At 43.7% G+C, this 12615-nt stretch overlaps 1 protein-coding gene across 4 annotated transcripts in view; it reads left to right on the forward strand.

Moving 5' to 3' along the window:
- Window positions 1-11507, forward strand: part of rnf130 (ring finger protein 130) — a 37783-nt gene extending 26276 nt beyond the window's left edge. For 2 of the 4 annotated variants that reach the window (XM_084459389.1, XM_084459390.1), the window contains exons 7-10: window positions 4856-4952; window positions 6833-7040; window positions 9094-9187; window positions 9958-10163. In XM_084459389.1, the coding sequence (XP_084315515.1) occupies window positions 4856-4952; window positions 6833-7040; window positions 9094-9187; window positions 9958-9976 (418 nt within the window). In that variant the 3' untranslated portion in view covers window positions 9977-10163. Of the gene's footprint in view, window positions 1-4855; window positions 4953-6832; window positions 7041-8718; window positions 9024-9093; window positions 9188-9957; window positions 10164-10745 lie in introns of those variants that run through there. The other 2 variants (XM_084459391.1, XM_084459392.1) reach the window with 2 other exon arrangements.
- Window positions 11508-12615: the final 1108 nt, after the last annotated feature.

The following is a 12615-nucleotide window of genomic DNA, read 5'->3' on the forward strand; positions in this document are numbered from 1 at the left end:
GAGGCAGGCTGTACAGTGTTCTGCTGAACACGGCTTGTTCTGGAATAATTATAGACCACAAAGACAATCTGTCTGTAGACTACATGGTTAAGTCTTGGAAAATAATTGATTTAAATTTAGTTGATTCAGGCTGTTTTATAATAATAATAATATTAATTATTATTATTATTATTAATAATGATAATAATAATAGCAATAAAACTACTAATAATAACAATAACAATCAATATTATAATAATAATTATTATTTGTATTGTTATTATTAGCATAATCACAATCACAATCATACTCATAATAATAATAATAATAATAATAATAATAATAATACATTTTATTTGAGGACGCCTTTCAGGACACCCAAGGACGACTTTCAATGCATAAAATATAATCCTTTTTTTTTTTATTTTTTACAGTGACTCTAACATGGCAGTTTTCACATCTCTCTCTCGTGTGCATTCATCCGGTAATATCCTCCTGCTGCTCCCTCACTTTGAAAATGAATACATAAAAATACCACGCTGGGGCAGTAATATAAAGGAAATTATAAAGACCTGTAGAATAAGATCATTTAAGTATAATAATAATAATAATAATAATAATAATCATCATCATCATCATCGACACAGGAAAGACAGGCAGCTGCATCCTCTTCTCCTTTGTACAGCGTCACATGTGATGTCTATAATATGACATGATATCTTTATGATCTCCATTTTCCCTCCCGCCCCATCTTTCTGGCTCCCTCCCCCGCTCCTCCTCCCCCCCTCCCTCCCTTTCTCTTTAATGAAATGTCATCCTTTCGAGCCCCGCCCGTGCCCCCCTCCATCCACTGACGTACATGGCCTATCTCTCCCCTCCTTGACGTCTCCTCCTGTCGAGGGATATCTACCCACTCATCTGTACCGCGGCGTTCTCCATCCCTCCCTCCATCCCTCCCTCCATCCCTCCCTCCCTCGTCCAGATCCTGCGCTCTCGCTGCCCCGCCCGGCAGTGCTGCTGACGCACGGCAGGCCAGACCCGAGGCGCTGCGCCCCGTCTCATATTGCTTGTCGTAACAAGTTCCGCATAACGGGCGACAAAAAAACAATTTGTACCCGATCCTCTGCAAAACAAAGTCAAAATAACGAGTGTCAGATGTTGACAACGTCCGGAATCATTTGCCAATCATATTTGAGATATTTGAAAATAGGTACTATTTTTACCCTTGTTCTGCCAAAAGACAAAAGCTGTAATTTTGTTACAGTTACTAGTTTCAGTTAATTGAAAACTTAATTATTTAATTAAACAACAGGACACTCTGCTCCCCCCACATAGCATCAGAGGATTGAAGGGAATAATCCTGTAGATAATCAAAGGCCTCTACAACATCCTGTTTGTGTTTGATTTCTGTGAGCATAGGAAGTCTAATGGGGCAGCTCTGACACCTCCTTCGTTCATTTCACAAGCACCGTTGACATGAACAAGTCACGAACACACACAAGTTATTCAAATGAACATTTTGAACAGTAAATACTTGCGAGAGTGGCAGAGTTAGAGGTAGTTTCCACATAGTCTGTGATTCATAAGGTGTACAGGGGAAGTGGAAATGTTGGGTAATTCGCAGCTGACATTTACATTCTTGCCAGGAAAAAAACGAGAAGTATAACAGGAAGGAAGGAGGGGAAGTTTAATAAGGATGATGGAGCGAGAGAGACAACGGAGGGAAGGGAAGCCGAGAGGGAAGAGAGGCAGCCAGCGAAGGAAGGAGGGATGAGAAGAAAGGCAGAGGAGGGAAATATGGAGAGAGGCAGATCGGGACAAAAGAGAGTGTGAGAGAGAGAGCCGATGTCCTCAGATTGGAGGTCTGTTTTGGAACTCCAGACGCGCTGTCATGGCCGCCCTCTTCTCACACGCTGGGAGCTGTAACCCCCCCCCCCCCGCAATGTAGCTGGGACTAAATTTAGACCCCGGGCTGCGAATGACCTCCAGGCGTGTCCTGAGCCATCAGCTAAGTTACACCAGCACACACACGTGCACAAAACTTACTGGCACACACACACACGTACACACACACACACACACATTATCTCTCTCTCTCCCTCTCTCTCGCTCTCTCTCTCATACGCACACACACACACACACACACACGTACACACACACACACATTATCTCTCTCTCTCCCTCTCTCTCGCTCTCTCTCTCATACGCACACACACACACACACACACACGTGCACACACACACACACATTATCTCTCTCTCTCCCTCTCTCTCGCTCTCTCTCTCATACGCACACACACACACACACACACACACAACACACCTGTACGCCCTTGTCCGGGAGTGTTGGACGCCATCTGTTGTGTCCTCTCTGGTCTCCCAGATTGAGGAGGAAGGCTGGGAGGTCAGAACATCGCTGTGGTCATCACATCCGTCACTCGAGTCTAAGATGATCCCCAAGGTGCCTCCAACCACGTGTCAGTCGGAGGTTAAGTACATGTGCATAGGCACAGAAGTGCTTTCCTGGGCAAGGTCCTCTGCTGAATTTAACTTTCTGTGGCGTTTCAAGATGACCTTTGAGCTAGGATGATGAATGCCCAGAAAACCAGCACCCAAGGACAGCAAATACATCTGAGCTCATCTTAGTGAGGATAGGGAAAGAGGCCTTTTTTACACGGTGCCAGTGCACGCCATTGGCCCTGCAGTATTCATCAGAACATCCCATCTCTGCTAGCCATGTCTCTCATGATCCAGTCGGCCCAGACCCAGCTCTGCCCAGATCAGCTAACAGGAATGAAAGCCCAGGGCAGGACTGAGCTGGCCGTGTGCCACAAACGCTCTCCATCTATCCAGCTTATCAAGTGAGTGTCAAGCCGAAGGACTCTTAACGAGATCTTCTGAGTGGATGTCAAGGTTACTCAAAGTTCCTTGTTCAGCACAAAAGCCACAAAACCTTCCTGTTGTTTCTCCATTTTGGGTTCCGTATTGCTGGTAGCTGGAATGAGTCGCCGTTTTTACTGTAAGAAGACTAAAGGGAAGTTTAAATACATGATCACCGAAGGCTGTTTTCGTGGATTATTACAGAGATTATCTGTCCTTTTCACATTTATCACGTGTGTGCTAAAGCATACACCGCTATTACCTACCTCCAACCACAATGGCACCTCCCTTAAGTATATTCTATCCCCAATAACTTAAGTATACTCTATCCCCAGTCAATAACTAGCAGCATAAGTAATGGTTGCACACTTGACCTGACTTAGGCCATTCAATTTGTGTCTCTCTGTACCTTAATAGTGCATTAATAGACTCGGTGGAATTTATACTTGCAGATGACATTGTCTTGAAGTGAGAGACAGACAGACAGACAGACAGGCTGACAGACAGACAGACAGACAGATAACAGACAGGCAGGCAGACAGGCAGGCAGGCAGGCAGGTGGGAAGACAGACAGGCAGGCAGATACACTTATAGATGAACAGAGTCTTGAAGTGCCAGACAGGCAGGCAGACAGACAGACAGGCAGGCAGATAGCCAGACAGGCAGGCAGACAGACAGGCAGGCAGATCGCCAGACAGGCAGACAGACAGATGGATAGATTGAAGGATGCCATCATAGAAAGACGACACGCCAGCCGAGAGATTAAAAACAAATACATTTGTATCGGATGTTGTTGTTATTATTATTTGCGGTCGTCTGTTGTGATATCTGCGTGTCTATCCACGTGTGCTTCTGTTTGACACCATTTATAGACCACATACAAACGGGAACAATTTCTCTCTAGCAGCTCTCATTTTAGAGATCAATTAAGATATTCAATGGTTTAGACTGTAGTGATGCACACACACACACACACACACATAATTAAGACCCCAAACTCGCACTGCGGTGGCATATTTATCCAAACACACACACAGGCTCACGCGGCATATCCGAGCGTCCTTGAACCAGCAGCTCGTCCCAGTGTCCCTCGCCGCGCGCCGTTCCTCCTCCGGCCCTCGTGTTGTAAACAGACTCATCATTAATTCACAAAGCTCTTCTTGTTTCTGCCCTTGAGAGCGAATAAAAGCTGTAGTCCTTCACGGCACCCCAAGACCAGGAGACAACAGCACTTAAACACTCCATGCCCAGAGAAATGCCAGGTCACTTAGCACAATCAACCATTCCCCTTTTGACTATGGTTCGGTCGTCAGTTATCTTCAGCCAAGTGTATCTGTTATGCATTATTGCCGTTGCACTTAAGAACTGATTATTGGCTGTAATGGCCCTCATGGTTTTAAGTGTGCACATAAAGACTTCAAAATGGTTCTCTATCATACAGTTGACGGAGATATCCTCGATAAGCATTGATTAGGACTGTATGATGAGCTAAGCAATAAAGTTAAAGCGCTTGAGATGGTGATGGCGATTTGAAGAGCAGTCTCCAATGAGGTTCCGCCTGAAATCTGTTATAGAATTTCCCTTCGGGGATGAATAAAAAGTTAATGTCGATCTTATCTGTCTCTATCTTGCAAGATGTTTCACTCAGGTCCACAATGGCGTCGCTTGTGTCAAACCGTGAGCCACAATGGCCACCTTGTGTCACCGTCGAGCCACAATGGCCGCCTTGTCCTCAACTCGTTTCCCTTTTCACGAGCTTTCCGCTGCAGTTAACGACACGCGAGGCCCTCTCTGGCGTCCGACAGAGCTGCCATTGTGTGCGAGCAGGATGCAAGGGGGAGACGAGGACCAGAAGCTGACTTTGAAGAGTCCCTGGCCGCCATTTCGGGACTTGCTTGTGGAGGTGGCTTCCTGGCTGGCCCTTAACCATGCTCTCTCTCTCTCTCTCTCTCTCTCTCTCTCTCTCTCTCTCTCTCTCCCCCCCTTCTCTTCACAGACACGTCTTCCATAAGATGTGCGTGGACCCCTGGCTGAATGAGCACTGTACCTGTCCCATGTGTAAGCTCAACATCCTCAAAGCCCTCGGCATCATGGTCAGTATTCCACCGTCTTCAATGCGATCACCTCATACCCATAATGCTCTATGTCTCATTTGTGTAGCGCGTTACGTATATCGGCACCTGAAAATCCCCTTTAGCGTGATTATCGTAGGTTTTAAGAGTGTTTAACTGAAACTTTGGTGTTGTGGATTTATTCTAATAATTAAGAAAAGAGTGGTCGAGAATGCCAAGGTTCATCTTTGCAAGTCCAAGCTGGTTACTTGTATTCAAAATAGTTCACAAATTTGCAAAACCGGGCTCTTAGACAAAGGAAAATCCACCGAGAGCAAAGATTATCCTCAAAACAGAGCGTTATAAACACTGTGGGTACAACCCATACATGCATATGCAAAACTTCACTAACCAATTATCAGTGAGAAGGCGGGGTCTGAGGGTCAACAGCTGATCTGTGCATTAACAGAGATCAAAGGTAAAAGGGAGGGAGGGGGGGGCCCCTAGAGGGGTCTCCTGACATCACACTTTTAAGGCCTGGGGAAGTGAGGTCAGAGAAAACACACAGGAGACATTACTGTATAACACATGATTCAAAATGGAGATTTCCTATGACAATGTCTTGAACAGAGAATACACTTATTTGAATTGATCTATTACTATTATTATTAACTCTGTCTAAAAGGGTTGATGGCTAAATGCTGATGCGTAAAATAATGTTGTTTGTCTTGAAGGATCATATAACCTGACTAGAGTTATTCATATGACCCACATGGTTGACTGGAATAATAACAAGGCTTAATGCCAGAAGATAGGAAAGTCATTTTAGCTGTCAACTCTTACACCATCCAGGAGCTCACTCTCGATATTTTTGCATCTCAGTTTTACATTTATATTCAATTATATTCCATCAACAGTAGAAAACCTATTGTTGTAGAAAACCGATTGTGGGTCACAGTGACTCGGGTATTAGTCAGGTTAAACATTTGTTTACCAAATCCCTGTTATGTATTAGTGACACAGTGTCCATATTTATCCAGGAGATTGCATAACCCAGACTTGCCCTGTTTTTGCCAGTTGTGCATGAGCTCATCCATAGTCCTAGTCTGCCCCCTGCTGGCCATGTGTGGTATGACAGAGACGATGGTATTAAATCACAAAAGGAGACCAGGGTCTGTCCCAATTCAAGCTTTGCATCCTACCTAGGCCGGATTTGAAGGCTGCTACGTCACAGCGGGGCGACAAGTGCTGTCCCAATTCATTCAGCCTACGAAGAGTCCTCCGAATGCAGCCCACAAATGCGGCCTACTTTTGACTAATTTGAAGGATACAACTGATGGATCCTTCGCGGCCTCCCTCCCAGAATGCATTTCGGTCCGGATGAATTCCTGTACCAGCCGCCATTGCTCGGATTTTAAAACGTTTTTAAACCGCTTTGATGTTCATATTATTACGTTTTAATAAAATGCCATGCCTGATAGTACCACCATAGAATCCCAATATGTGGAAACTTTATCTAAATTACGCCTGTATCTACGAGTTTAGATAGACGATTTAGATAGGCATTTTCTGTGGTGTTTCCATAACAACAGGACAGGTCTCGCTAAGTTACCTCAGGACAGGTCGTGCTACTGGCACGCGGCGCGCTACCGGCACGCGGCGCGCTTGGCACGCGCTTGGGACTGCCTAGGCAACAAAATGACTAGTTGGGAATCCTCCTTAGGCCAGACCGTCCCATTTCACAAAACGTTTACATCCGGCCTACCTGGCCTGAAGGACGCGACCTACGTAGACCGCGTAGACTGCGACCTAGGTAGGATGCAACCCTTGAATTGGGACAGACCCTAAGAATGGCTTACTATGCTTATCTGTAACATTGTACATGTGTGTATGTGCGTGCGTGTGTGGGTGTGCGCCCCCAGCCCAACCTGCCGTGCGTGGACAACGTGGGTTTCGACATGGACAGGATAGGTCGCAGCCAGACGTCCAGTAGCCAGCGGGCCGCGCTGGTGGACCTGTCCAGCGAGGCGTCCATCAGCATGGAGCCGCTGCGCCACTCCGGGACCCCCCAGATCCCGTCAGACGGAGAGCTGACCCCCCGCACCGGAGAGATCAACATCGCCGTCACCAGTAAGGGTCTCACACACACACACACACACACACACACACACACACACACACACACACACTCAAACATCAACTGTGTCTTTTCTGTGTTCGTCTCGCTGAGGTCTTTGTCTCTTGGTTCTCCGTCTCTTAGTCTTCCTCCTGCAGCTCCTTCCTAACTTCCTGTCTGGTCTTCGTCTCCTCACTTCCTCCTTCTCTCATCCTGCCTCTGTTATTAAACAAACAATGGATCATGTGTTTATTGATGTTTTTCAATGACAATGAGGGAATCGACACAATGTGAAATGTGAAAGAAAAGTCTTTTAGAAATTTTATAATTAATTTATTTATAGAGGACCTTTCAGGACATAAAATGCAGTTCAAAGTGCTTTACAAAAGAGACATAATAATAATAATAATAATAATAATAATAATAATAATAATATAATTTTAAGTATAATAAGTATAATAATAATAAGTATAATAATAATAATAATTTCAAAATATACTTAGAGTCTCAAGTTAAAGGAGAACAATGGCCATTTGTTAAAAAATATATATTATTCTGGACGCTATATAACATGATGGAAAAATACTGCCATACTAGATACAAGACGTTTGTTGACCAAATAAAGAGGAGAGTCATGGTGGTGAATGTAGTAGCCTAGGTAGCTACGGTACCAATAACTACCAAAACATAATCTAGTACAATGCATCTTCTCTCTAAGGAGACTAATGTATGTGTATGTTGTCCCTAAAATAAACTTCTAAAAAAAAATAATAATAATGTAGCTGAAATTCCATACTCCATTCATTTCGCCATTGGGAGTCAAGGGCAGTTTGTTTTGAGGACATGGGCACCTAGCGGTTTTCGGGCACATCCAAACGATATGCGCGTGCGTGAGCAGGTTGCAGTATACTTTCCATCATGTTATATAGCCTCCAGGATAATATCTATTTTTAACAAATGGCCATTGTTCCCCGTTAAAACCCATTGTATGAATCACACCCACACCAGTAAGAACTCCCCTGTTGAGACCAGTATCTAGACCACTCAAGTATTTAGCTAAAAAGATACACATAAAAACACCCAAACACACACCTAATCCCTCCTTTCCCTCATCCCAATCTTCTCTCTCCCCCCCATGACTGCTCTCTCTTTCTCTCTCTCTCTCTTCCTCTCTCTTGCTCTTTTTTCTCTCTTTCTCTCTCTCTTTCTCTCTCTCTCCCTTTCTTCCTCTCTCTCTCCCCTCCCCACACTCCCCCTCTCTCTTTGTAGCTCTACTCTTGGATATCAGTCTCTACTTCCCTTTGACTTTGGACACACTCGTAGACACTCTCACACACACACACACACACACACACACACACACACACACAGTTTATGTGATAATGCCATAATCGCCAACATTCTGGATGGTGGTTGATTTCTGACTACAGATCTGGGAACAGCCCATCCCAACTCCCACCAGTCCTAACTCGAACGATGACCAAGAAAAAAATCATAACTGACCTTAAACCAGAGCTTATGGGTTGAACATCAGTGCTTTTAAACACGATGAAGGAGTTTGCAGAGTGTTGATTTGATATGAAACATTTGAGAGATAGCAACAGTGTATCAATCATGGGTTGTTGCATTCGATGATGTGTGAACGATGCTACTCAGTACATACTCAATGTTTCTGTGTGCTCTTCCTCCCAGTGTGACTACCTGGCTTTTAACACCACGTAGACCTGGCTGCTCCTCTGCTTCTCTCACCCGCGCGTGCATGTACGTGTCCATGTCTCTTCCTTCTACCTTCAAGCTTTCCCGGTAAACTTCCCGTAGCCTCTAACCTCTCCTTTCTGGATCTTCTCACTTCCTGGATCTCAGCGATGTTCTCTGAGTGCTTCCTCTTCCCGCCATCTCTTCCGCCTTTTTTGGGCTCTTCGTGAACTCTGAGCTTCTCCTCTCACCTCTGGCTTTTGATCTGAAGACTAATTTTTTCTGCATGGGGACCTTGTTGGGTTTTAACCCTTTCCTTGGTGCGGGCTGCAGTGACACCCCCCCCCTCCCTCCCCCTCCTTTATTTGACAGAGGAGTGGTTCATAATCGCCAGCTTCGGCCTCCTCAGTGCTCTCACACTCTGCTACATGATCATCAAAGCCACCGTCAGCTTCTCCAGCGTCCAGTGAGTAACGTCACCACTGCTACTGTACGTTTGCATATCGTCACCTTCTTAAAATAATGGCATAAATTAGTATTTTTTGCCTGAGTCATCTGTTCATGATGCTGGATCACACTGTTCCTACCCTGGTAGTATAATGGTCAACCTATGCCTACTGTATAATGTATGTTGACCTATCGCCCCCTTGAGGCCATTTTGTTTTTTGAAAAACTTGAAAATATGACTTAGGCCATTATTTTAAGGTGACAATATTCACTTTACACTCTTGGATTACTTGCCACTGTACATGTACATTGAAAGTCACAATCTTAATCACATACTGCACGTTGAGTAGAGTTTTAGACTAAACTGCATTTTTAATCATTTTTTGATAATTTTATGATGATTGTAACAAGATTTGTTGGCATGGTTATTTCATAGAATAGTTCCAGTTTAGGGCTGAACTATATAAAAATAACATTTTAGTTTAAGCATTTAGCATTTGGTTTACTAACCTAGAATTTGGCCTAACCCTTGTTTTATTTATTCTGGATGAACTTTGCTGCAGTGCTCTTTTCTGCACAGACACAACCTTGAGTCACTGCCAGGCAAAGTACTTTGAATACATTCCAGACAGATAGATGCAAGGCAGTGCATTCAAAACAAAACAAATATGATCTGCATAAGCATGGCACAGTGACAGTCTACCGCCTGGACCACAGATAACAGTTTAGAAATGATTCACTCCCATTCTCTCTTTCTCTCTGCTGATTGCCGTTCCCTCTCTCTTTCAGGCCGGATTGGGAAGAGTGAAGGTGCCTGAGTCTTCGGTCAATTTTCTCGTCACATGGACATTTTTACTGCTAGAAATCCAGGGCCCACAGCCCTCTTGTGCCATAATTGTCTATATCGCATATGTAAGCTTGTATTGATATACATGTGTGCTGGTTTTTTTTAGAATCTAGGGCTTAAGCGCTTTGAAAAAATAAATCACTTTACAACCCTGTTTTTTTAGTTGTTGAGCCTCTCATGACTTTTATTATTTTATTGATTTATTTGGCCTAATGTGCTTTATCAGAATGGTTGAATTGATTTCTTATGTGGGTATGTCATAATATCCACGTAATGTAAGTAATAGCTATGCAGACAAACCACATTATATTATATTATTATAGTATGAGTGTGTGCACAATCCAGGTCCCATGGATATACTCATTTTGTTGTAATGCTACAGTGCTTCCACTAGATGGCGCCAACTGTGATCTGTAGGAATACGGGTCTAATCACATGCAGCAAGACATCACCCCCTACCATCCATAACAAACACACAGACACTCTCTCTATCACCTCTTAGCTTGATCTTTACGCGTTCAAGTCACAATCCGAACCCTAACCCAATATTCCATCTAAAACAACATGGGGAGTTCAACTAGCATGCCACCTGTATGATAATCAGTGTATATTTTCACCTTTAGTATAAATTGACTCTTGGCATTGTTACAAACACACTATGTTCTAAATCTCCACTAACAATGTCTGCTTTTCCTACTACTCAATTTCAATAGCCTATGTTCTGTTTCAGGTGGCCATTTCTTTAACAGGAACTCCATGTCTCCGCGCAGCGTGGTCTATGAGATGGAGCTACCTGACATCCAGGCGTCACTCGACCTTTACGACGACAACAAGTCATGAGGGTCGACGTCGAGGGAACGACCCCTGACCAAGAGACGGATGACTTTTCCGACTGCACACTGGCTGACCTTAGTGTGTGTTTGAGAAGTGGGGGCACAGATGTGACGACAACCTTGACAAACCTTTTGGAACAACAACAATGACATCAAAGACTTTATTCCAATGCAGATGTACCTGTCCAAGAGAAGAGGGTCTCTATTGTCTATGTGTCTCTATTCTTTTTTGTTAGATTAGTCATTCCTCAAATGTTTATTTTGTCAGTATTTTCTCTCCAGAGAAGCTTTAGAGAAGGTAGTGAAAACTAACCCTTTAGTCTTATTTTACAGTATGTTGGTGTATTGTCTGTTTTGAACAAGAAATAGAAATACATGTAACCTGAGTTTTTCATTGTACACTTATTGTACTTTCAGCATTGTACCTACATCTGTATATATATATATATATATATGAATATACTATAACTGTCATTTAATTTAACTTCTTTTGGCTCTGCTGTAGTCAAAACTATGGCTCCTTTTTCCATGAATGCAGCAACTGTACACAGACCACCACAGAGCTTCCTTGGGCAGTGTCACAGGGTTCAGTATCTCTTCCACCCTCACCTGCCCATGCTGGGTTCGAACTTGGGTCCTCGGACTTGCCAACGCATATGACAACCAAAGGGGGGGGGGGGGGGGGGTATTTATACTGAATGAGTTGAACCAATTCAATTCAGTTACACTCACTCCCCTAAACTCACTCGATCGACACCACAGCGACCCCAGCTGGTCGAGCTATGCTTAACTGGGTATTCCGGTAACGGCACCACTGTCACAGGATTCACCGTGTTGCTCGTCAGTATCACTTTCACCCTCACTTGCCCACGCTAGGTTCGATCTCGGGTCCTCTGACTTGCCAATGCACATTACAACCTTACATAAACACTGCTTTAGCCTAGCTTAGCCAAGCTAGCAAGTTGATGGCACGGATAAGTGGTATTTACTGAGGAGTGAGTTGAACCAATTTGACTTGGTTACACCAGCTTCCTGTGTGGTATTGATACTAATACATAATACCTAAAGAACAGTGAAGAGGACAGACAACTTTCCGATATCCACATATGCCCTCTTTTTCTTGCTGTCTTTCTTTCTGTCTCTTTCTCTCTTAGGCCCCTATACTTGCAGTTGAATGAACACTGAATGACAGACTGGACAACAGTGACCAATTGTAGAGTCCAGTGGAGCAACGGACGTTCAAAATCTGGAGTTTTGTGGCAAACGGTGTTACTCTCCTATAGTGAAACCAATGTTTCTCTGTAATACAAAAATACATTTTAATGTGTTTAGAAAAAAGCCTATGAATTACCCTCAGCGTGTACTAATCAGACTCCAACGAGGGGACATAGTATATATATATATATACAGTATATATACAATCTATATACATTATATATCTCTAAAGTGGCCTACTAAAGTCATTGTTTTGATTTTTTTTCTCAATCTTGTACAAGCGAATCAGGTGGAAGGAATTGCCCTTTTGTTCTTGTTGTCCCTTTGTGTTCTTGTCTTTGTATCAGATATTGCCGACGATGATGATGATGTGACAAGAGGAAGGGGGTGTTTTGTCACTGTTTCGGGTCACTGTGTTCCATACAGTACTGCCTCAGCATTAAAAGTGTCATTATTGCCTATATCCTGTTGGTGGTGTGGCCCAGTTGTCCCTGAGGCTTGTGTTTCTTCCTTTGTGGTCCTTATGTTCTCCCTGGACAATATAAGTGGAAT

Source organism: Borostomias antarcticus, assembly GCF_949987555.1.
Source record: "Borostomias antarcticus genome assembly, chromosome: 28".
Lineage (NCBI taxonomy): Eukaryota > Metazoa > Chordata > Actinopteri > Stomiiformes > Stomiidae > Borostomias > Borostomias antarcticus.